At 41.0% G+C, this 25,662-nt stretch overlaps 1 protein-coding gene across 1 annotated transcript in view; it reads left to right on the top strand.

The window, feature by feature from the left end:
- The window catches only part of rapgef2b (Rap guanine nucleotide exchange factor 2b), a 119,593-nt gene that overhangs the window by 70,848 nt on the left and 23,083 nt on the right, over positions 1 to 25,662 (top strand). The window contains exons 7-8 of the mRNA XM_030738750.1: positions 2,254 to 2,271; positions 22,039 to 22,170. Coding sequence (XP_030594610.1) covers positions 2,254 to 2,271; positions 22,039 to 22,170 — 150 coding nt within the window. The remainder of the gene's footprint in view (positions 1 to 2,253; positions 2,272 to 22,038; positions 22,171 to 25,662) is intronic.

Raw genomic sequence — 25,662 nt, 5'->3', positions numbered from 1 at the left:
TATAGGGTCCAGGTATGTCCTCATGCTACTGGTAGTGACACTGACCCTAGCCTAATGCAAAACTATGCAAAAACAGATGAAGAGGGGAAAAATGTGAGTGGTTTCCACCTGTGAAGTCCTTCCTGTTTTGGGGGGGTCATGCCCCGCTAGTGCACCTGTTGTTAACTTAATTAATGCCAGAGTTCCTTTAATTTTTTTGAGCAGTGTATATCAACAGTGCTGTCTGTGGCTGACAGGTATTTAAAAAACATTAAAAATTGTAAACTTTGTTGATGTGATGTGTCTTAGTATTGTTTACACTACAGAAAACAAGTTTTCCCATCTTAACATTTAAATTAATTATTTTGCAGTTGTTTTTTTTTTTTTGTTTTTTAAATATGCCACACTTCAGTTCAATGCCATCACGGTTCTTTTGCAATTCCAATACTGATGTTTACAAAAGTTGTGAATGAAGGTTGTGTTTTGTATCACCTATTTAGTTTATTGGCCACAGCGGCTTTACTAACAGTGGAGAGTGACAGGAAATCGGGGGGAGAGACACAGGGGAAGACACGTGGGGAAATAGCGACAGGCCGGGACTCGCACCCGCGCCTCCCGCACCGCCATGCTGTATAGGCATATGGTCGCCTGCTCAACCCCTGAGCCACCCCGGCGCCCTAATCGCCTATTTTAATAAAAATAAAAGGAAAATATGTCAAACACTGCAAGTTATGATGAAATAATTTGTTATCCAGCTTAGCATTTTTACTTGGAATATTGTGGAATGTGAAATTTTGACATTTGCTTTAAATATTTCCAGATTCAATCAGTCTGTAGAATGAGTTTTCCACTAACCTGTCCTAAAGAATCCTTGTGTAAGCCGAAGTGGTTTCGTTTCACATGAGCTTTAAGTGTTTTTAGTATTTTAGTGACTTTGGTGATTTTATTTTTTTTTAATGAATATAATAAAAAATGTACAAATGCTCTCATTTGCTTTCATGCTAAGAATTGAGACCTCACATCTGTACAGTATTTATTAAGTTGGACACCACCAGCGCTTTAGCGTAAACACTGGAAACAGGTGAAACTTCTAGCACTGTTCAAATGTAACAAATCCTCCTACCAGCACTATTAAAGCTCAGTCATTATTTCATCACATCTTGTTGTTTAATCCTTACAGTAACCCAAGTGTGTGAACCACAATGTGTAGCTTTATTGCACCAGGTTACTTCTTATCCTTGTTTCCGGTCTTTATACTAAAGCTGTTCTAATCCAGCTAATCAGCTGGAGCTTGATATTCACTGAACAAACATCAGTGTGGTATCAGCCTCCCCTAACTCTGTGTGAGAACGTGAATGAGTATATTGTATTTAAAAAATAAATGTGGTGCTATTCCTGTATGTGCTAAGCTAGCTTTGCAGATAAGCAGCTGTACAAAGTGATTCATGGTTACCAAATGTGTATTTTCTTTTAAAAACGGTTTCTACTGGAGCTGTCTAGGCTCCCCGGTGCTGCTCAAAGTCCCAGAGGTAAAGAAATTTAAATAACACATCCAGAATTGGTTAGAAAAACAGCTGTTGGATGTTTTCCTCCAGACTGACACAGAGGGCAGATTAAGACGTAGTGTGAAGTGTGGTATATAATTTGAAACCAGGAATGAGTTGGTGGTTTTTCTCCCCCATGGTCTCATGTATTTAAGGTAATAATAATAATAATAATACCAAAGCTTTTCAAGTCGGTTTTGGTTTTAAAGACGTGCAGCAGCTTTTTAATTAGTGTCTTATTGTTTGCTTAGAGGTCAAAACTGTCCTGCAGTGGTGAGGAGAAGGCACAGAAGTTGGAAGTGATCTGTTCAGTAGTCTTGCAGTCATGTGTGTGCGAGGCAGCATAACGATCCAAGTGTATGTGTGTTCCCTATAACTGTCCTTGTCTAAGAACACAAAGTTGTATTTTCACCTTGGAGATGAATTAATTTGCTGAGTTCTGGAACGATGAAAAAGATTTTGCTAGTAGATAAATATCATCTTTTTTTCAGTGCAAATATGCTTTGGTTGACGTTGTCTGCCTTAACATGGGAACTCTTGTTATAATAGAATTTAATCATATTGGAAAACTGTCAAGAAACAAAGAACAATAGAAACTTGGAAACGGTTGATTTATACATATCCGTGGAGCTTTTACCTGCTATTTCGCTCTCGACTGGCAAGTGACATGTTTGATAACTTTGATCTTCTCTCCTTCTTTTCACGGCTCTCTCCTTAACCCGGCTTCCAGGAATGCAATAAACCCCAGGTACCGTATCTATTAACAGTGTTGTGTGTTGTTTTCTAGTGTGTGTGTTTCTCTTCTGCTGTCTGTGTGTTCTAGATGTCTCTGTTTGTGCGTCTCTTGGTGGTTTTATCTGCGTCTCTTCGCCATTCCTCGTATTTATACGTACTAGTAGATTTCCTCAATAACTACCTTCCATTTGCTGTCTCGAAGGCTGATAAAGATGGAAGTCTGCGCCACACACTCAAATTCTATTACCACAACATCAACATGAGTTGAATCCTCCTGAATAGTCCTGATTAAAAAAAAAAAAAATTCCCCGCCTTCTGCTCCTTTCCATAGTATCCCGTTTTTGATCTGAGAATATAGCTTATTTGGGAATGAAGCTCATCACATCATCAGTGATGAGAGAGAACTGATAAACTTCACCCTGGTATAACTTAATGGCCTGTAAATTGTGCTATTGGTAAGAATTTAGCTGACAGAAGTACACAGTATCCCAGACACTGTACCTCCCAGTTGATCTGATGATAATGGTATTGACTGTCTTAAGGCTCTTTGGATTGTTATTATTCCTGCTGTGTGGGTGTGGCTCTGGTGGGCCTGGCCTCTGCTGCTGGGATAGCTCGATTATGATGGCACTGAAAAGCATAAAATAGGCATTTTAAGACCTATCTGCCCTTTGCGCTGCATGGACTGCTCTTGGTAAGCATATAAACATACCATTACCAATAGGTGAGGTGTGTGTGTGTGTGTATATCGTATCTCGGCATTTCATCACGGGCCCCTGCGGTGTCTGAGGAGAAATGGATTATGAGGAAGAGGTTGAAAAGATCGTGGCTCAAAGTGTTGAGCAGTCAGACCTGCTGATAAATGCAGAGAGAACAAAACCTGCCACTCTCGGCTGCAGAAAAGCCGAGCTCCTATTTTTAGAGCTCTCCTTTGTGACAACCTGCTCCGCTTCAGCTGTGCAGAGATACAAAAGCCTCGGCGTTGAATAGACGACGTGTAGAAACGACACCGAGGAAGACAGAAACAGTTCATTGTACACTTCCTTATCTCTGGCATCCCTTCATCTTTTCCTACTTTGACTCAGAGTTAATTATGTTACTTTAGTTATTAATTAATTAAACCTTTGGGACATAAAATATAAAGGCCAGTCATAATATTTAATCTCAAAGATGGTGTACTCACATCACAATAAAACTCAGAACACTAACAAATAATAAATCCTAAAAGACAGTTTCCAGTTTATGCTCTGATCAGCTGATCAATCAGCACACTGTTTCAGCCTTGGAGCTTTTGCATATTTTAAAATCATTAAAATTGCTAACAGTGGCTTGATTGTGGCACATGGTCAGTGCTGAAAGAAATCACCATCCCTTTATTTTCTGTAGTGTTTCTGATATAATGAATATGCATTTTCATTTGCAGCTGCAGCTAAAGTTTTCTTTGTTTCTTTGAAATGAACACCCACGCCTCTCTTTTCCCAGCATGGACTACAGAGCCACAATCAGTGTTTGTAGTTATTAATAGCCAAATATCAAACATTATGCTTTGATGGAAATAGAGCAGATATTTTTGGGGAGAGTTCAGACTTGATAATGCTGCTGAAACGCTGCCTCGTGCATGCAAGCAAGATGAGCTACTCGTTTACTGGCTGTGGCTCATTTCTAAACCAGTGTGCTAGAACATGTTTAGTGACATTTGATGTGCTTTGCATGTCAGTTTTGACATTCAAAGACCTTTTTGAAATTTGAGTATTTTCAAAAGGTTTGACGGATGACATTTATTTTGATGGTAATGAGGCTGCACGGTGAGCATTCTGTGCTTTTGTGCTGTTTATCACTTGAATCTGATCAAAATCTCTCCAAACAATTGGAAACAAATGTTAGATTTGTTAACTCCAGTGACTGGGTAAATAAAAAAAAAAAAGGGTTAAAACTATCTCACTTCCCAAATTTCCCTATATGCATCCCAAACCTGAGAACGACAGGGAGAACATGATGAAAGTTCCCTCTCATTGTGGCTCCATTTGAAATCACAGTCCTGCATACGGGCATTAAAGGAGACTTTTATTAAACCTCCTCATAAAATTATATCTAAATGTCAGAAACACTGAGTCAATACTGATGTGAACCATGGTCCCAGAATAAAATTGAGGAATAGAACTTGCTTAAGGTAATATCATCTTACATAAATTTGTACAAGGGAATGAAGTGTTGAGCTGTAAAAGATAATAGAAAAAGCACATTAAATACCTTATGAACAATTAATACTTGACCAAAGATCAATTTGTACCTTGCTCCACTCACTTTCTAAGAATTTAAACTATGAAGCCTGTTTTAAATTCTGCCAAATGTCACATTAAGGTAAAATTAACTAACCGCTCTGCACTCTTCCCTCTAACTCAACAGATTGAGATTGTTAAAAACATTTTCACAATGAAGTTACCTGCACAAATATGATTTGTATTGTCTGCTAAGGCTTGCAGGAGGTCTAGCTAGGACTGTTTTCAGCCATGCTAAAAGCACGGCCCTATTGATGTCAGTGTCGGCCAGTCTGATGGGCCAACACCTCAGTCTTTGCCATTTCTGAGCAGTTTCTGTGGGGTGCTTGAATCCGTTGGCCCTCTAGGGGAGGGAAAATCCTGATGTCTTTGCCATTAGGGTGTGAGCTTGGTCTGCAGCAAAGGCTGTCAAAGTAATATGCACATGAATGCCACCCAATCCATTCAACCATCTGATTGCATCATCCAGCTGAACATTGCATTGTAACAAGATACCATCTTGACTTCACCTGCTCTTAATAGTATTGTATGCTCCATTTAGGATTTCACTGACAACTAGCTGACAGTGTCCATGAATTATTCTTAAGTGCCTTCGGCTTTGCAGGCACATTTGAACTTCTGTGGTTAAAGAGTCCCTTTGCCTTTCACCGGATAAGAGAGCCGACACATGCCAGTTGGAAGACCACATCATTCGGCTCGCTCCTACAGCATTCACTGTTAAAGACTTCCAGTTCGTAACCTTCTACAGTCGTTAACTTGATCCGGAAATGTCTAGTCACTGATCAACCTGTCACTCACTCGGAAACTATCTCACTCTGTTGCTTATTCTCTGAAAGCATGTCTTTTCATTCACTTTTCTTATTTATGCGCCTTGTAGCAGGTGCACGGGCACAACAGATGTTATGCCCCTGTGATCCTACAAGTGTAATCTTTTAGACGTGCCTGGCTGCCTGCGTTTCTGTCAAATTATTTTCAGAGCAGCGTGCAGGTGACAACAGCTTGAAAAATGAAATGATCCCTCAGGCTGTAGCAGATTTGAAAATGGAGTCTGTTTATTAGATCATCTTTCGCGTTCTAACAAAGTTATTTAGAGCCATCGTAATGGGACCAGCATCAAGGATTAATGCACTGTGTTCTCTCTACACGTGGGCTTCTGTTGGCTTACAAACAGATTCACTGAACAAGGTTAGAGACAGATCAATAAATCAAAGTATGTTGAGTTTGATCCTCTAATGGCCACCGTGTGTCTTTCACGATGTGCTGATGTAGAAGGTGTCTGTGGCTGCTTGATCCTATGGGATATAATAGAGAAGGACATAATACTGAATATATGAATCATTCCCATTAATACGTATAATCTCTGTAAAAGATGCCTGGTGTGCCATATTTTTCTAGAGCCTTGTTATTCTTCAAAGGGTAATGCATCACACATATAGTAATCTAAAAATGGACCTTATCAAATGCAGTGTTTGCTCATAGTTTGAGTGCCATTTGCTGAAAACCAACACGCCATGTTTTTGGATATTACTTGTCACTCTTTAGCGGATATTTTCAGCCTGTTTTAGAGATCTACATTTTCAGGAGGATTTAAAATACCAGAGTGCACCAGGAGGTGTCCTGAAGGACTCCTGCATTGTTGGGTTTAAAAGAAAAATTAATAACACCAATCTTATTTATTGTTCTGATAGCATAAAAATACTGTTACCCATGTGGCAACCTTTATATCAGTCCTGTAGCTTGTGTGCTTTGAAGAAGGTTGTTGGTCTGTGGCGACAACCTTCAATTCACTGTGTGCCAATAAATCAGGTTAATAAAGTTCTTTTTTTTTTTTTTCCTCTCAACTTGTTTGAGAGGACGGGCCACTCTCCCGAAACAGTGATTTACTGTGAGATCAGCTGAGTGGACAGAAATGTCTGTGAAAAACCTTCATTCCTCGGTCATCTGCTATGACAATGTTTTGTATTTTTTCTCTACTTCGATTTTTGTCTGTGATTGGCAAGGAAAGGCATTTTCTCTCGCTGTCTTTTTCTTAAATGTTAGTGTAGTGTTGAAAAATCTCACCCTGCTCTGCTGGTACCAGCAAAACACTTAGGTTGCGAGTGGCTTTTGCTGTTACCACCATGGAAATACTTGCCTGTGTGTATGGGTGTGTGATCCAGCAGTGTAATGAGGTTTTTATTGCCCTAATGCCACACATCAGCAGGCAAAACACCATCGCATAGCTTTTCCCTATAAATTCATGGAACAGTTGCAGCCTGACTGGGTTCACACACTGTTTACAAATGGCACATGAGGCCCCTCACCCACCTCGTGCATTTAACACACACTGCATTTGAGTACAAGTGCATTTATTGTTGTTCTCAAGTGGCATTTTTCACATCACTCTGACAATCTCCTAAGATCAATGCTCACCTGCCTCTTTCCCTTTACACTGAGCTTGTGATTAGTAAGTAAAAAAATGATTAATTGGCTTGTGTGTTCCTAGAAAGCTCGAAACGAGGGGGGCTGGGCAGGAGGTCTGATATTCCCCAGACGCAACCACGTTGCCGAGGTGATGTAATGATGCCCCGGTCCTCCCCCCGTCGGCAATTGTTAGAGACATTAATGACTGGGCTGCACAGCCAAGCACCTGAGCTTTTTTTTTGTTGTTTTGATACATTACATCATGGCTCGGGGCAAGAGAGGTGATGTCATACTGGGTCTCCAGCTTCCCTCCCCCTCACCACCTCCCACTCACATCCCCATTGCTTTGACTGGAGCAGCTCCAAAACCAGCGCGTAGTACGATGCTTTCTAGGCATTGTCTGAAGCAGAGCAGCCAGACTCTTTACTAAAAGGCTCCAGCATCAGCTGTTTGCATACAGGAAAAAATAAATGTGTCAGAGGTTTTTTTTTTTTTATTGCATTAGTTATTTTTTTGTTTTCAAATATTCATTAGTCTTTATCAGAAAATAAGTTTTATATTGCATGGTATTGGTATTGTCATATGGTTGCTTGCACCATAAAGTATGAGGCTCTGAAATCATGTTGTGACTCCTGCTTATGGATGTAAACAATCTAGAGCTGCAGCAAAGCACTATTTCATTTCTGATTCATCTGTGATGCTATGAAATACCCAACATACTGCCCATCACATCTTCCACGTCATGCCTCCAGATTGTTTGTGTTTTGTCCAATAAGCAATCCAGAACCAAATATACCACTTTTTTTTTTTTTTTTTTTGCCCTTTTTTAACTTCACGTGCCTAAAAAGGAATTTATTAATAATAACTTTTGTTTCATGTTGTATAACTAAGTGATGCATTGTTGCTGGTTAAGCTCTCCTTGTTTTACAGTAGAGTTGCAGATTCATGCAGTTGCCCGAAAGGGAACTAATTCATGTGTCGCACTTTTTTCCTTTTTTCTATTTTGCAAAAATGACGAGAAACACACAGCGATGATAAAATGAGTCGGACACGCAATAGTGCGGGAATATGGTGTGACAGCAAAATGAGCAAAAGGGGAAAAAAACAAGATAAACGTATACTGTTTGAGATTCTCTTGGTGATTTTTGGTTTTATCTACTGTTAAGTATAATGTGTAAACAAAGGCAGCTCTGCTTTTAATATTTTGTGTTGTTTCTGAACTGAATTTCTGCTTGTTTGGTGGTGAGTAGCAGGCTGGCCTGTTGTTTGTTGCTTTGGTTTGCTGTCTAAATCCTCATTGTTCCCTGTGGTGTAGCTTCTGTCATTGTGTAGTCCTCCTCATATCTCTGTCTGTCAGGAGACCTTTATATATAGAACCTTCTATTTATCCAATATCCAGAATCTCCAGAGGCATGGCCTCCCACCTAAAAAGACACACACACATAACACACACTCAGAAAGAAAAGTGTAGTGTTTGTTTGATTGGTGATGCTGCTGCTCGCTTTAGTACAGCTGAGTGAAGGTGAAGTGGAAGTCTATTGCCACTTTTCTGTTTTATGCTCTCTCTCCCCCCTCCCTCCTCCATTTCAGCATGTCTTGCTGCCTCCGTCGCCACAGCAACTGAAGGCCCTAGAGGGTGTGTAGCGGGCTGGATGGGTAGATGAGTGGGTGGGTGCGGGGGGCTCGTGCTCACCCAGTTGCCATGGCTATTCCAGCTGAGTGACAGTGTGACATCATTGCTGCCAGTCTGTATTTCTGCAGCGAGCCCCCTGTGAACGCTTACTCCTCTCTGGAGAAGCAATGCTACTCTTTCTCTCGTTCCATCTTTTACTCACTCTCTCAGGAGGAAGTGCTGCTGTCTCCCCGCCCAGGAAATGGCTTTCCTTTCCGTTTCCATGCCAACCAGCTCCAGCCATGGTCTTGTGCTGAAGTGAGGGATAATGGCATTATTCCACTGTGCTCTTCTTCACCAACCAACTATCTGCCTTGTTGACTTTTCTCCTTCCTCCCACCTCTCAACTATGCATCACCTATTCCCTCCCTTTGACATTGATTTTCATCCCTCTTCCGCACTTTCATCATCCACCCTTCTTTCTGTCTCTCTATCAGAGCTGGCATGTTGCAAGCCCTCCAGATGAGCACAGCCATAGTGGCTGCTCTCACTCTCGGGCAGGGAGGAGGTCCTTACCCCCCCACCCCCTCCTCCTTCACCACCGCCACCACCTCCCTCCCCCTCCTCCACCACCACTGACACACATACACACATCCCCCCTGCTCCCGTTACAAACAAACCGCTGGGTTAAACGTACAGTACCTCGGCGGAGGCTGCAGGCGTCTCGGTCTTCAAATAATCTAATGGTGCACAAAGGCGTGCGTGCGTGCGTGTGTCGCTTTACTTTCGCGAGAGGGAGGGAGAAGCAGATAGAGAGGGAAGGAAGGCGGAGGGAGCAAACGTGAGTGAAAGTGTTGTCAGCCATTTTTCTCATCTTTTCCCCCCTGTTTTCTGCTTTCTTATCGGCGCGCCGCTGTTCTCCGGCTGGAGATGTGATTGTCAAGTGCGCGGAGAGACGAAGCTGGCTGTTTTTCTTCGCTTGGATAAAAGGATTTTTTTTTTCTCCTCCCCCTCCTCCTCGGTGGTTTAAAGATATTTCTGTTGGAAGCAGCGGGGTGGCTGGAATAAACGCAGAAGGTGGTGTCGGTTTGGAGAGTCAAATCAGGCCAGGGAACAGCGGATACTCCCAAAACTGACAAGCCGCCGCCTCCTTCCAGGGAGACGGAGCAGCTGAGGGAGGGGAAAGGGCAGGCGGCTTTGGATGAAAATGAGGGTTTATGCTGTAGCATAGAGTAGGTCCGGGATGTTAGATTTTAGCCCGGTGAACATTTTTTCATTATGAAACCATTAGCATCATCAGACAGCAATGGAGTCCCGAGCCAGCAAGATAAAACCCCGGTAAGTAGCCTATCGACGTACAGTTTTCTCTCCATCTTTTCTCTCTCGCGCGCCCTCATTTATGACCCCGTAGATATGATTACCGGTCGTGTAATGGATGTGCATCAGATTTCTATCGAGCCTGCACAAGATGAATGAACGCAGGGCAGACCAAGGACGCGTCAGAGACCCGAATCACAGGCTGATTATTGCCCCGTCGAGCCTCCGATGTGTGTCAGTGTGTTGTACTAGAAACGGCCGCCATGTGCTTGCTGTCACAGACGCGCGCAGGCACGCGCACACCCGCGTGAATCTTAAACATTATCGATCTCACAGGCCTAGGGCGTTAGAATAAAACGATATATCATGAATACATCAGAACACGAGGCCAGTAATAGTTCAATGCACGTTGCACCCATGAAGGCCCGAGAGCAGTAGCCCTTATTTTCCTCTCGTTAAACACACGCACAGCGGTGCAGATGTAGCCCGTGTGTGTTGAATGATCGACAGATCTGGCCCCAGCGTGGTTTACGACGCATAATGTCGATTGAAAATTTTGATTGTAGGTCCCTAAGATGAAATTAACAGCGCCAGGTTTTATTTCGATTGGAGGTGCAAGCAGTTAATCCTGAATACCGTGTGTGTGTGTGTGTGTGTGTGTGTGTGTGTGTGTGTGTGTGTGTGTGTGTGTGTGTGTGTGTGTGTGTGTGTGTGTGTGTGTTTTTTTCTGGGAGATGATGTCATGCGTGCAGAGCACTCCCCTAAATTCACTTAGCCCACCTTTTAGGCTCCAAGAGCTGTTACAGCCCGGGTCGCATTACAGTTGTTGATGCGCTAGGAGTTATTTTAAAGCAGAAAATGGTTAATTCGTCTCTTAACGAGAACACAGAGAATGGATGTTGCCCCCCTTCCTCCTCCAAGTAAAGTTGCTTCCAGTTTGACCCACCGGCTTCTTGCTAGTGGCGCTGTCCGTGGTGCTGGAAGGAGCCGGCAGCCTGCGCTGTTCTGCACTTGAGCGAGAGACATATCGACTGTCAGCACCGCTGGCATCACTCACACACCGGGACCACACACATGCATACACACACATACAGAGACAGGGCTGTAAATCACACTGATGGACGGTTCCTGGGTTGCAGAGCGCAGATGCCTAACGAAAAATCACCTTAATATTCCTATAATAGTCATGGACGTGATGACAGAGCTCATCTTCTTTCCTCACAATTTATGCCGTTTCCCTCGGGGATGCCTGTAGGATACCAAGTCCACTAACAATTCTCATATGCAGTAATTTATATCAAATCCAGGGAGCAAAAATAAATTCCCCCAAATGTGGCATTTTTTTTCTTCAGATTTTCCCCTCCTGATAAACATCCTATTTGTTTGCAGGTATTGTGGTTTTTGACATGTAAGGCCAATGCAGCTATCCATAAAGAAGGCAAAATATCTGTAGATATTTTAGGCTTTTATGTCTTTTTTGAAGCACATGTCTTACCTATAGTAATGCTGTCATTTTAGTAGGGTGTAAGGTCTTAAAATGCATACATAGTGTGGCACTTAATGGCTATGTTGATCTTGACTGTACCCTTTTTATATTACATTTTAATGATTGGCTGGTGTATTTAGACCTTTTTTTTTTACATCTGTAAATGAAGATAAAGATGTTCAATGTCATTTCAGACACAAGCCATAACTTTCAATTCAATTCAATTCAATTCAATTCAATTCAATTCAATTTTATTTATATAGCGCCAAATCACAACAAACTGTCGCCTCAAGGCGCTTTGTATTGTGGGTAAAGACCCTACAATAATACAGAAAAAACCCAACAGTCAAAACGACCCCCTATGAGCAAGCACTTGGCGACAGTGGAAAGGAAAAACTCCCTTTTAACAGGAAGAAACCTCCAGCAGAACCAGGCTCAGGGAGGGGCAGTCATCTGCCACGACCGGTTGGGCTGAGGGGAGAGAAAGACATGCTGTGGAAGAGAGCCAGAGATTAATATCAATTAATGATTAAATGCAGAGTGGAGTATAAACAACGTAAATAAGGTGAATGAGAAACAGTGCATTATGTGAACCCCCCAGCAGACTAGGCCTATAGCAGCATAACTAAGGGATGGTTCAGGGTCACCTGATCCAGCCCTAACTATAAGCTTTATCATAAAGGAAAGTTTTAAGCCTAATCTTAAAAATAGAGAGGGTGTCTGTCTCCCGAATCCAAGCTGGAAGCTGGTTCCACAGAAGAGGCGCCTGAAAGCTGAAGGCTCTGCCTCCCATTCTACTCTTAAGTATCCGAGGAACCACAAGTAAGCCAGCAGTCTGAGAGCGAAGTGCTCTGTTGGGGTGATATGGTACTATGAGGTCTTTGAGATAAGATGGTGCCTGATTATTCAAGACCTTGTATGTGAGGAGAAGAATTTTAAATTCTATTCTAGATTTAACAGGGAGCCAATGAAGAGAAGCCAATATGGGAGAAATATGCTCTCTCTTTCTAGTCCCTGTCAGGACTCTAGCTGCAGCATTTTGGATCAGCTGAAGGCTTTTCAGGAAGCTTTTAGGACAGCCTGATAATAATGAATTACAATAATCCAGCCTAGAAGTAATAAATGCATGAATGAGCTTTTCAGCATCACTCTGAGAAAGGATGTTTCTAATTTTAGAAATATTGCGCAAATGCAAAAAAGCGGTCCTACATATTTGTTTAATATGTGCATTGAAGGACATATCCTGGTCAAAAATGACTCCAAGATTTCTCACAGTGTTACTGGAGGCCAAAGTAATGCCATCCATAGTAAGTATCTGGTTAGACACCATGTTTCTAAGATTTGTGGGGCCGAGAACAAGAATTTCAGTTTTATCTGAATTTAGAAGCAGGAAATTAGAGGTCATCCAGGCCTTAATGTCTTTAAGACATTCCTGCAGTTTAACTAATTGATGTGTGTCATCTGGCTTCATTGATAGGTAAAGCTGAGTATCATCTGCATAACAATGAAAATTGATGCAGTGCTTTCTAATAATACTGCCTAAGGGAAGCATGTATAATGTAAATAAAATTGGTCCTAGCACAGAACCCTGTGGAACTCCATAATTAACCTTAGTGTGTGAAGAAGACTCCCCATTTACATGAACAAATTGGAGTCTATGAGATAAATATGATTCAAACCACTGCAGTGCAGTACCTTTAATACCTATAGTATGCTCTAATCTCTGTAATAGAATGTTATGGTCAACAGTATCAAAAGCTGCACTGAGGTCCAACAGGACAAGAACAGAGATGAGTCCACTGTCAGAGGCTCTAAGAAGATCATTTGTAACCTTCACTAATGCTGTTTCTGTACTGTGATGAATTCTGAAACCTGACTGAAACTCTTCAAATAAACCGTTCCTCTGCAGATGATCAGTTAGCTGTTTTACAACTACTCTTTCAAGAATCTTTGAGAGAAAAGGAAGGTTGGAGATTGGCCTATAATTAGCTAAGACAGCTGGGTCAAGTGATGGCTTTTTAAGCAGAGGTTTAATTACAGCCACCTTGAAGGTCTGTGGTACATAGCCAACTAATAAAGACTGATTGATCATTTTTAAGATTGAAGCATCAATAATTGGAAAGACTTCTTTGAACAGTCTAGTAGGAATGGGATCTAACAAACATGTTGCTGGTTTGGAGGAAGTAACTATTGAAGTTAACTCTGAAAGATCAACTGGAGCAAAAGAGTCTAAACAAATACCAGCAGTGCTGAAAGCAGCCGAACATGAAGAATAATCTTTGAGATGGTTATGAATAATTTTTTCTCTAATGTCTAAAATTTTATTTGTAAAGAAATCCATGAAGTCACTACTAGTTAACGTGAAAGGAATACTCGGCTCTACAGAGCTCTGACTCTTTGTCAGCCTGGCTACAGTGCTGAAAAGAAACCTGGGGTTGTTCTTATTTTCTTCAATTAATGATGAATAGTAAGATGTCCTAGCTTTACGGAGGGCTTTTTTATAGAGCAACAAACTTTTTTTCCAGGCTAAATGAGCATCTTCTAATTTAGTGAGACGCCATTCCCTCTCCAGCTTTCGGGTTATCTGCTTTAAGCTGTGCGTTTGTGAATTATACCACGGAGTCAGGCACTTCTGATTTGAAGCTTTCCTTTTCAGAGGAGCCACAGTATCCAAAGTTATACGCAGTGAGGATGTAAAATTATTGACGAGATAATCGACCTCACTGGGAGCAGAGTTTAGGTAGCTGCTCTGCACTGTGTTGGCACATGGCACTGAAGAGCATAACAATGAAGGAATTAGATCCTTAAACTTAGTTACAGCACTTTCAGAAAGACTTCTACTGTAATAAAACTTATTCCCCGCTGCTGTGTAATCCATTAAAGTAAATGTAAATGTTACTAAGAAATGATCAGACAGGAGGGGGCTTTCAGGGAATACTGTTAAGTCTTCAGTTTCTATGCCATATGTCAGGACAAGATCCAGAGTATGATTAAAGTGGTGGGTGGGCTCCTTTACATTTTGAGAGAAGCCAATTGAATCTAACAATAGATTAAATGCAGTGTTGAGGCTGTCATTCTCAGCATCTACATGGATGTTAAAATCACCCACTATAATTATTTTATCTGAACTGAGCACTAAATCAGATAAAAAGTCTGAGAAATCAGACAGAAACTCTGAGTAGGGACCAGGTGGGCGATAGATAATAACAAATAAAACAGGTTTTTGATTTTCCCAATTAGGATGGACAAGACTAAGAGTCAGGCTTTCAAAAGAATGAAAACTTTGTCTGGGTCTTTGATTAATTAATAAACTGGAATTGAAGATTGCAGCTAATCCTCCTCCTCGACCTGTGCTTCGAGCATTCTGACAGTTACTGTGACTCAGGGGTGTTGATTCATTTAAACTAACATATTCATCCTGCTGTAACCAGGTTTCTGTAAGGCAGAATAAATCAATACGTTGATCAATTATTAAATCATTTACTAATAGGGACTTGGAAGAGAGAGACCTAATGTTTAATAATCCACATTTAATTGTTTTATTTTTTGGTGCAGTTGATGAAGCTGTATTATTTATTGTTTTTGAATTTTTATGCTTAAATAGCTTTTTGCTGATTTTAGCTTTGGTTTTTGGTGGTCTGGGAGCAGGCACCGACTCTATGGGGATGGGGTTTTGGGGGGATGGCAGGAGGAGAGAAGCTGCAGAGAGGCGTGTAAGACTGCAACTCTGCTTCCTGGTCTCAACCCTGGGTAGTCAGTTTTTAGGAGGGTTAATAAATTTGGCCAGATTTCTAGAAATGAGAGCTGCTCCATCCAAAGTGGGATGGATGCCGTCTCTCCTAACAAGACCAGGTTTTCCCCAGAAACTTTGCCAATTATCTATGAAGCCCACGTCATTTTTTGGACACCACTCAGACAGCCAGCGATTCAAGGAGAACATGCGGCTAAACATGTCGCTCCTGGTCTGATTGGGGAGGGGCCCAGAGAAAACTACAGAGTCCGACATCGTTTTAGCAAAGTTACACACCGAGTCAATATTAATTTTAGTGACCTCCGATTGGCGTAACCGGGTGTCATTACTGCCGACGTGAATAATGATCTTACCAAATCTACGATTAGCCTTAGCCAGCAGTTTCAAATTTCCATGAATGTCGCCTGCTCTGGCCCCTGGAAGACATTTGACTATGGTCGCCGGTGTCTCTAGCTTCACGTTTCTCAAAACAGAGTCACCAATAACCAGAGTTTGTTCCTCGGCGGGTGTGTCGCCGAGTGGAGAAAAACGGTTAGAGACGTGAACAGGTTGGTGGTGTACCCGGGGCTTCTGCTTAGGACTACGCTTCCTCCTCACCGTCACCCAGCTGGCCTGTTTTCCCTGCTGCTCGGGATCTGCTGGGGGGGAGCTAACGGCGGCTAAGCTACCATGGTCCGCACCCGCTACAGGGGCCTGGCTAGATGTAGGTTTTTCCAGGGTGCGGAGCCGAGTCTCCAGTTCAGAAAGCCTGGCCTCCAGAGCTACAAACAGACTACATTTATTACAAGTACCGTTACTGCTAAAGGAGGCCGAGGAGTAACTAAACATGTGACACCCAGAGCAGGAAAGTGCAGGAGAGACAGGAGAAGAAGCCATGCTGGTAGTGAGTCGGCTAAGGGCTAAGCTACTAGCTGAGCTAAGCTAGCGAATTTCTAAAAACAAATAAAGTGAGTAATGTGAATACAGGTGATTCAGCAAAGAGTATGCTATTTAAAGTAGGTGAAGATTACACTAAAATATGTTATTATTCAGATAAATCGAGTTATACAGATATAACAGCTAACAGACAGCAAAACACTGTGCTCCGAAACAGGAACAGGAAGTGATACAATACCGCAGTGAGAGCCAACACCAAGTGACAGCGGCTGCAAGGACACGCAAAAACTTATTCTCTTAAAATTAATTTGAATGGTTTCCAAGAAATCTAGCAAAAACCACATCGTTGAAAAAAGTGTAGTTAGCACTCTACACACTTAAATGTCCTTAAATCATTTATTATAGGATTACTGTAATCACTGTTAATGAGGAAAGGGCCAAACAGCTGTCAAGTAGCACATAATTCTAATTAAAGCATTGTTGTTGGCAGGATAGAATAGTTTCAAGTGCCAGAACATGTTTAGAGCCTGGAGCCTCACACTTATTTGTCTAACTGAAAACTTAAACAAATTACACAGACAATTAAGTAAGTTAACAAAATGACAAAAATGGGAAATTACAGAAAGTAGAGTGTGGTAATCATGATTGTCTATATTTTAGCATATGAATCTTAGCTGTATAGCTTGCGGTTTTTACTGAATCTTTTTCTTTTCTTTCTTTTCTTTTTTTTTAATTTTGAGACTAATTGATACAAATTTGGCAGAAATCTTTAGATTTGGATATCAAGCTTCCACTTATCTCTTCTTACTCTGTCTTGACCTTTCATTTGATTTTTGTTTTCTTACGTTCTTAGCATACAAATGAAGGCTTGTGTAAATATTCACTTATACCAGCAGGAAGCCCACCATGTGTAGAGTCAATAAAAGCCTCTAGATCTTATTACAGTAATCACACCACCATCACCATTGGTTATCTTTCCTATCAAAACGCATGGCTTTCATTCTTATGGTTTCCTTTATCTTTGCTGCATCAAGGCGCATCGTAACCAAAAATTCATGTTGAATTCTTGAGTTTTGAAAAGACTTTATAACTTTATATTTTGATAATAAAAGAATGTCAATTCTCATTCTCAAAATTTGAGAGTAAAAACTGATGTCCAGTGATTGAAGTGCATTGTATAAATTTTTTAGACTTGCTGGACTTGGATAATAAATCAGATGGGCATATTTTTTTTCCCTTAATTCACCTTGAAGATGAATAAAAATATCTTGTTTATAAAAAAACAAACTCTTTGCAAAGAAAAAACAATATTATCGTTCTTATGCAGAAATACTTTCACAGTGTTTTGCATTTGATATCAAAATGATTCTAATGACAGTTTAGTGGATTACCTCATTGCAGGTAATCTTTTTTTCTCCTGCCCAACTGCTGACTTGTGTGTTACTGACTGGTGGAGCTGTATCTGGGGAAGGGAAAGCCCAGAGAGCATATCAAACCCATTTAATCGGACACCCTTGCCCAAAGGATTTTAATCTCTTGATCCATGAGGCTCAGGAAAGTGAGAAGCTGCCACTGTGGTCAGGAAGAACTCTGGGATGTGCCTGTTGCCTCTTAGCAATTCTAGCTTTCCATTTATTATAACAAGCAGAGAAAGTTTCAAACCCCATGTGAAATGTGTAAAGGAGCAGCACAGCTTCAAGCAATTTTCGCTGCTGAAAATCAGAAATGAATCAGAATGGAGGGGATCAGTTTGTTGTTGATGCTTCAGAATTTAAGCCAACAACTGAAATTTGTTTTCAGTGGAGGTTCAAAGCTGCATTCTCCATTGTGGCAGACCGGTGATCCTCTGGAAGGGGAAGTCTAGTGTAGCAGCACAGATTCACTCCCAGCATATAAAGGCAGTAAAGAGATTGAGAGCCAGCCAGGGCTTCCACCCAGCAATCTAGGTCATTAGGTCTGCAGTGTAATTTAAGGAGCACCACATCTGCTCACATGTAGGCAGAGTTCAGTGTTGTGGCTCGAACATTAGAGCGATGCTTAATCCTCCTGTGACAGCTGATCGTACGTATTTCCGGCTCGTGCTTCTGTGGAGCTCACTTCAAATGTTTGTCAGAGAACAGTGAATGTGGAACACAGAGAGCCCCATATACAGTAAGGTAGAATAAAACACATTCACGCTGTGGCTGTCACTAATAGATCTAAACAATGTTCTAGTATGGATTGTGCAAATCCATCGGGGTTAACAAACCATGTATGTGTAACGTCATGTGACTGGAAACGCTTAATGAGTCAGTGTCATTATTGTTGTTCTGGCCTCTAGCTTGGCGCAGACATGCCACTGGGCTGAAGAAGTCAATGGGCCACATGCTTATGGACTGCATGGACCCTGGCTTATTGACCGACAGACGGCTGACCTAAATGAGTGTAGAGAAAGGATTAAGTGTTTATTATCCTTTCCCTTTATCCTGCTTTCCGGTCCTCCCTTTATCTCTGGCTCTTTTCAGGGGGAGGGGCTTGTGTTTTTTTTTCCCCTGTTTTTTGAGGGGGTGTTGTTTGGAGGAGGTGGAACCTTTCTGGCTGGTTGTAGAAACCAGCAGGGATATTATTATTGACATGTAGACCACTCAAGTGCCTAGTTGGAAGGTCATACCGCATTTGCGCTCACAATAATGAGAATATTCACTTAACCTCTGTGCACTCTCGCTAATTGAAAGTTTAAAATATTTCAACAACTGAGGTATTTACTTAAGATGTCAAAGCATGTTCTTTGTATATGATCTTTTAGCTGCAGATTATTTTTATCGCACTATAGTATTCTAGATTTCTAAAGGATAGGACATTTGATTTTCTGTATTTCTGTATTTCTCGCATGAAACTAATGAAAAAAGTGAAACCCAGAATGCGTCAGAACTCAGTCCACTAGCTTGATTTGTCTGCGGTGCTCAGCCCCCAGTCTGTTCATTTTCCCTGAAAATTGTCTTCAAAAATGCAGAATAGGCAGACGTTATTGGGGGGAGAAAGCTAGACACTTTTTTTTTTTTTTTTTTTTTTTTTTAAAGCAACTGGCTCTCAGGCAGCACTGAACAGTGCCGATTTTTGCGACTATCTTCAGCTATGGAGTCATGTGCATTTCAGTGCTTTCATAAGAGTATCTGCAATCAACTCAAAATAAATTGCAGCGCTGCGCTAATGATAGTAGAGCATGTAAGAGGAACACTGGCTCATTGGTGTGTATTTGATGCCCAGCTTTCCTAGCTTCCAGCCTCTGTATAATCCCTGAGTGCAAATTTCCTTTGGGATCAAAGTGACATTGATGGCAGGCCTCAAAGCCACATCACTCTGACGAAAACTGTCAAAGCTTAAATATAAATTGCTAGAGCTCTGGCCTAACCTTATGTCTGAGATTTGTATTGTGAGGAGTGATGTATTGCACCCTAAAAGTCATCAAAAGGAAATTTGATGAGGCTTTAGCACTGCAGCTACAAACAGACAGAGGCGATTCATCAGATAATATTTGTTCAGTAATATTGTAGAAGTCAGCTGGAGGCACTCAGGGTGAAGTCAACCAGATGAGGGGATGGAGGAGAAAAAAAAAAGCAGCCCGAGGCGGGATAGAGAGTGACTGGGCCCTCCGGACGACCATTTTGGTTGGTGCAGCCAGCCAGATAATTAAACGTGATGGCAATCTTTGACACAGTGTAATCACATCACACTTCGGTGCCACAGGAGCAGCGTTGTCTGGCTCTCGGTCTCTTGTCACTGACACATAAAGGTGCTTTGTGAATTGATATGTCTCAGATTCAAATTTCTCGCTGGCAGAGGTCTCCAAATAACTTCAAAATCAGTTCAGTGCACCAAAACAGCTTCAAGCCCCCTCAGCTTTATTGTGATTCTGCCTCATGAATGTTAAGAAGTCTTTTAGTCAAAACTAGTCTCTTGTATTGCGCAGTGATAAGCCTGGCAGCAAAACACTTTACCTCCCATCTCAAAAATTCTTTAATTAAGCTGTAATGTAGATGAGCACTTCAGAAGCTGTGACAGTGGACATGTTCATAGAGCACATTCAAGAGCAGATGATGGCTCAGAACTATTTACTTGCAAATGAAGATCCCAGGATGCATTTCTATCCAATCTATTCCATTTGTCATCCAAGTGAGACTTCACGGTGTTTCAGTTTTCAAGGCTGATCTCCAATCTCAGGCAGAGATCTTATTTACATCCCAAAGTGGTGGATGATGTTTATATCCAGACTTCTGAACTTCAGAGATGAGTTAACCTTTCACGGCTTAGAAATGAAGAGCCGAAAGCCTCGCTAGTTTCTGCACAGTTTGTCCAGTGTCAGCTCTACATCACGATCTGTTGCAGGAAAGTTTTTTTTTCTTCTACTTTGAAATTCTTACCCTGATTCATCACCATTTATCAAAGCGGAGTAAAAACTTTTTACTGTCAAGAGAGGAAACATTTTCAGAAATCACCAAACAAATGAAATTGAAAATCTTGTTTACTATCAAGATCTAAAACTACAGAGTGTTGGAAAACTCCAAACCCGATCTCAAGATGTTTAGATTTGGCTCTGATTTCCTGACTGGAGCCGACTAGTTAAATTGGCCCACTTTGACTTTTCTGTTTAAAAATCTAATATTAATGCTCTGCCACAGCCAGAAGTGCGGATGAATCCTGGCCCTGAGCTAACAGTCTCCCTGCAGAGCATCAAATGTATATTGATAAATAAAACATTTAGCCATAAAATATTCACATCTATAGACGCCATGAACCAGTTTATGCTGTTTGATTTAAATTGGTAATTCAGCCCTCTGACGCTCCAGTCAGATATGATGAGTGTGACTCACACATGTTGTATAGTTTAGAATGATTCATCATTTGAAATAAATATATGTGCTTGACATCTATAGATGTGGAATTAAATAAATGTTAGGTATGTTCTATGAGCTTCAGGTGGCCTTTAATCAAGGAGTATATCACAGCTTTTAACACCTGATCCATCAGGTTGGATTTTAAGTGCACAGCAGTTGAATAGTAATTAGCTGTCAGTGTAATGACTATTTAACAGCAAATAAACCTCAGAGTTGTAGTAGTTCTGACTGCTTCTTATTTTTTATTCATCATCCTTCTAAAATTTGAGCTGCGGGAGGGTTTCTGATGTATTTTACATTTCGGGGTCATTTCCATAGAGAAGCGGGTTGGCTCATTTACAATGTGGCTAATTACAGCTGGGCTTTCTGGCACTTTATACCGTATGAATTACTCAGCGGGGTTTCCCCCCATTACTGCCTGGTGTTCATTTAGTTTACTCAAGTTCGTAGTACCTTAATGAGGGTGTTTCCTTGATGTATGCAGTGCTTCTTGTTTGTTTTGTTTTTTTTGCTCAGTTCAGGGAAGGAGCTCCTTTGCTGCGTGAAAAAAATGATTATCTCGTTTAATCTCGAGGTCCAATTCACTTTAGATTTTTGTAACCTATTTTCTTACATGCTTTTGCCTAATATCAGGTGTAGTATTCTCATAAACTAAACCAAGGGATTGAGGAAATGGGGCAACTTTTCTTGTTCATATTATATTGTTAACCTAATGACAGATTCTGTAAATGTTTGATTATTTAATTAAAATATTTATTTCTGTCTTTCCTTTGCTTTAATAATAAATTGTCAAAATCTGAGCGCTTGTTTGAGGTCTGATTAATATTTTTCCCCGTGTAATCACTGCTGTGCGGTGAAGAACATAAACTCAGTTTTACTCATTAATGGGAACAAAATGAATGTTTTTGGGCTGCTGTCCAATTAAAATTAAAGTGGATACATGATTATCTTACAGCAGAGAGTCTGCCTTTGCTCACTATCAAATGAAGTCGGGAAACATAATTGGACAAATAATAAAATGCAATAAAAATTAAACACCCTATTTTTAGACAAACATGCTGGAAGTTGTGCCTACAAATGTCTGACAGTCGGCACGAGTGTTGGTGTGAATGACCAATAGCGGCTGCTGGGCTGGCTGATACTGACCATCTGTGTGTATGTTGTGTGTGTGTATATGTGCAGCTCCCCGCAGACTTCAGCAGACTTCATCTGGCCGACGGCTTACACCCACAGGTGACCCACGTCTCTTCAAGCCACTCAGGATGTAGTATCACCAGCGACTCTGGAAGCAGCAGCCTCTCAGACATTTACCAGGTAAGGCCTCCCCTCCCGGGTGCTGGATCCCCAGCTTGGATGCCCTTGGATAGCTAAGTAGGTGTGGTAGTTTGTTAACTAGTTGATACAGCTGTAACTGAGCAAGAGGAAATCATAAAGATGCTTAAACCTCCCTCAGTCTAGCTAGGGCCTTTCTGAAATTACTGATGCCCAGTTAGATAAAAGTTAGATAAGAAGAGCGGGACCACTCATGAGCTTGACTGCAGCCGCATAGACTTATTAATAAAAAGATGGATGTATTTTCCATGTCTCAAAAATGGAAATGTTTAATATTTGCTTTCTTTATAATGGTCAGCAAGGGGCAGCGACTTAATTTGCAAATAGAAGTCTGATTATATAGAAGTCTATGAGAAAACGAGTCTACTTCTCATATCATTTATGACCTCAATAAGCATTTTCTTAATTGAATAATGGCCTTGATCTCTAGTTTCAAGTCTTATTTGATACTGTATCATGTTCATTTTTTTTTTAAATTATGGCCACATCTACAGTAAATAAAGGACAGTAAATTGAGGAGGGCCTACTTGTGCCTGGCAGGTCACTGCTATATGTTCGTGTGGTTTCTCAGTCACATTCACTCATTTAGATTAAAAAGAAATAAAATAGCAGGGATCAAAATGTTCAGCTTGAGGCTTCCTCACAGTAGCTAGGTCCATCATTTATACTCTGTGTGTGTGGCACAATTAAAATGTAACTTGTTAATGATTGACCATTAAAGGTGTAGATTTTTTTCCCTCTCATCAGGACTGAGTTTGCTGTTTTCTCCCCTCTGTAGTGTCTGTACTAACCAACATGTAGCTAGTTTTGTATTTGCCTCGTTAGACGAGGAAGCTTTATCTGTTGTTTTTGTGCAGTTTAAATGAACAACTACTTCTTGAACTGATTTCTTCTGACCTAACTTCAGGATGAATCTGTACAAATGAGAAAAACAAATTATTCTTGCATGATTTTTGGGTGTATGTGCTTCAATAATCTAATATGTTTTTGGTTATATAACTAACTGTTGGTAACATGGTATTTAAAGTATGTAATATAGAATAGACTTTGACCTAATCTGAGAACAAATCTGGATAAATTGAGCAGAGGAGTTGAACTGACACCCAGTTATTTGGGGAAAAAAAAAACTTCTCTTTTGGTGAAATGAAGACTATACCTCTGGGAATGTGCATTAGTCTCATTAAGGAGGAATAATTTTCTTGGGAAGAGTTTAAAGGCTTTGCTGCCAGACATGTTATAAGACACTAATGGGAGACTTTTGCTACGCAGCAGGAGATGAGCAGACAGGCTGGTGGCTGCAAGCAGGTGGTCCAGCCTACATCCTGACTCCAGCTCTGCCTCTCATCACCTCAAAGCAGAAGCACAGGACTCCCACGAAGCTGTGATATACAATCTCATGTAACAAGGGGGCTTGACGAACAATTTTTTTGTGCTAAAATATTACTTAAAGCTTCACAAAATTTCTTTTGTGGTGTTGAAGAGAGATTATAACTAAGGTGACTAATTTATAACAATGAGGGGCACTGAAGGAGCCCATTCTTCACCAAAGACCATGCTTAATTTAGCAGCTTATAAATAAAGTTATCATTGCTGGGATCATTGCTGCCCTGCGATACCACCACCGCCAAGTTTTATTCAATTCTACATGGTAGTTTTTGTATTATCCTGCTGAAAAACTCAATGGAAACATAATAGAATTTAAACCCTTAAAACCCATTTCAAGTACATGCACAAAACTCGTGATTGTGGACGTGCCCCAAACTCTGCAACTAATCCTCTTAACATAGCACACCCACCCCATTGGCTCCTAATTCTGTCACCTGCTGTGTGCCGGTAAATGTGTGTGTGTGTGTTTGTTTGTTTGTTTGTTTGTTTGTTTGTGGTTGTGCTCTTTGGTACAGTCATGCCTTTGGGTGACTGGGGTTAGTGTGCATCGGGGCATTCATTCAGTTTGCTGGAGTATAAACCGTCTAATTGCATATGAGGGGTGTGTTATTGTGGAGTTGTGTGTATGTTTGGGCCATGCTGTGGTTGGCTGGGGCAGGTTGAACAGGCTCTACTGTCCCCAGACTGTGATCCTGGTCTTAGCACCATCTGCTAGCAGCCTCTTGATTTTTTTTTTTTTTCTTTCCTCTTCTCCTCTCACTGAAAAACACACACACACACACACACACTCAGTCTTTCTCCTTCTTCAGCCTCTCTAATCTTTGGTCCAACCTGTACTCTGCTGCTTGTAACTTTGTGTCCAAATACTATAATTACTTTTCTTAACTTCACCTTTGTCTCAGTCTTTCTCTCATTTTGTTTGATCAAACTGCTCAGTTTGCTGATGAACATCTTGTGTGCTGTGTGTGCTTTCTCTGCTTTACCAATCAAAAAGCTAAGAGTCGAGGTTTTGCCTATTCTGTAATGTTTGTGCTGTTATTTTGACAAATCGGGCTATTTGAACACGTCTCTTTGGCTGAAGGAAATTGTATTTTCTGGCATTTTACAGGCAGAAGGTTTAATCAATTAGTCAAGAGGATAATCACGAGATTAATCTGTTCTGAATTTTGGGGGTGTCTGTGGATCAGGCCTGAACGGGCACATTCCATGGATGCTCCATCGGACTGTGATTTGGGAAGCTGTGTCAAAGCTTTTGGCTATTTGTTGTGCTTCTGTTGTGGTTCCTGAGCAGTTTCTGGGTTGTGGTTGTGGCTAATCTATGTATTTCTCCTGCGCTCCATCTCCTCCTAATCATCTCCAGGATTAAGCAGAAATTGTTACATAAAGCAGATAGATGTACTTTTACTTCTTTGGCTCTGAGCCTGCAAGATTCTCCTCATTTTGATCACAAACCCCTTCACTAACCTTTAGATAATTAGCATGCTGCACACGAGGTTTGGAATAACCTTTTAGAGAAATCATTGAAATTCTGTCCACGGGTGTCCAGTGACTGTTTTTGTGTAACATTGCTTATTTATTTATTTATTTTTTATTGTTGGCTAAAATTGCACCCCGCCTGTTTCAGAGTAAAAAGTGTGTACTAGATCACTAACCATCCATGTTTGCAGTGCTCAGCGGGGTTGTTGTTGTTTAATAAATGGATCAGAGGATACTTTGTTCTTTACACTTGAGATCACATTAAGTTGATGGTACAGAGAAATATGGCAGTGTTAAATTTTAATTTTACTTTTTTGTGTGTGTGTGCTGAGCACACTGGGGTACAGATTATGGATGGTGGACTGAATAGTCTTAGCCACTAGGCTATTCCACTGTTCCAGTCTCTGCAGCTTCCTTTAGCTCTACAAGTGAAGCGCTTTGTGAAGAGTCACCCATCATTCCTCACGTCACTGACAACATGGTGCACTGTTTGTATCTGAATAAATCATGAAATTGGTCCTTCAGAAGGACTTTGAAAGCATTGATCCAAGAATAGCCCTGATGAAATATTAACACCACCTGACTTGCCCACTGATTCTTAATGCTTTCTGC

Source organism: Archocentrus centrarchus, chromosome 10, assembly GCF_007364275.1.
Source record: "Archocentrus centrarchus isolate MPI-CPG fArcCen1 chromosome 10, fArcCen1, whole genome shotgun sequence".
NCBI lineage: Eukaryota > Metazoa > Chordata > Actinopteri > Cichliformes > Cichlidae > Archocentrus > Archocentrus centrarchus.
Note: the sequence above shows the minus strand (reverse complement) of the source record. Positions and strands in the feature narration are given on the sequence as shown.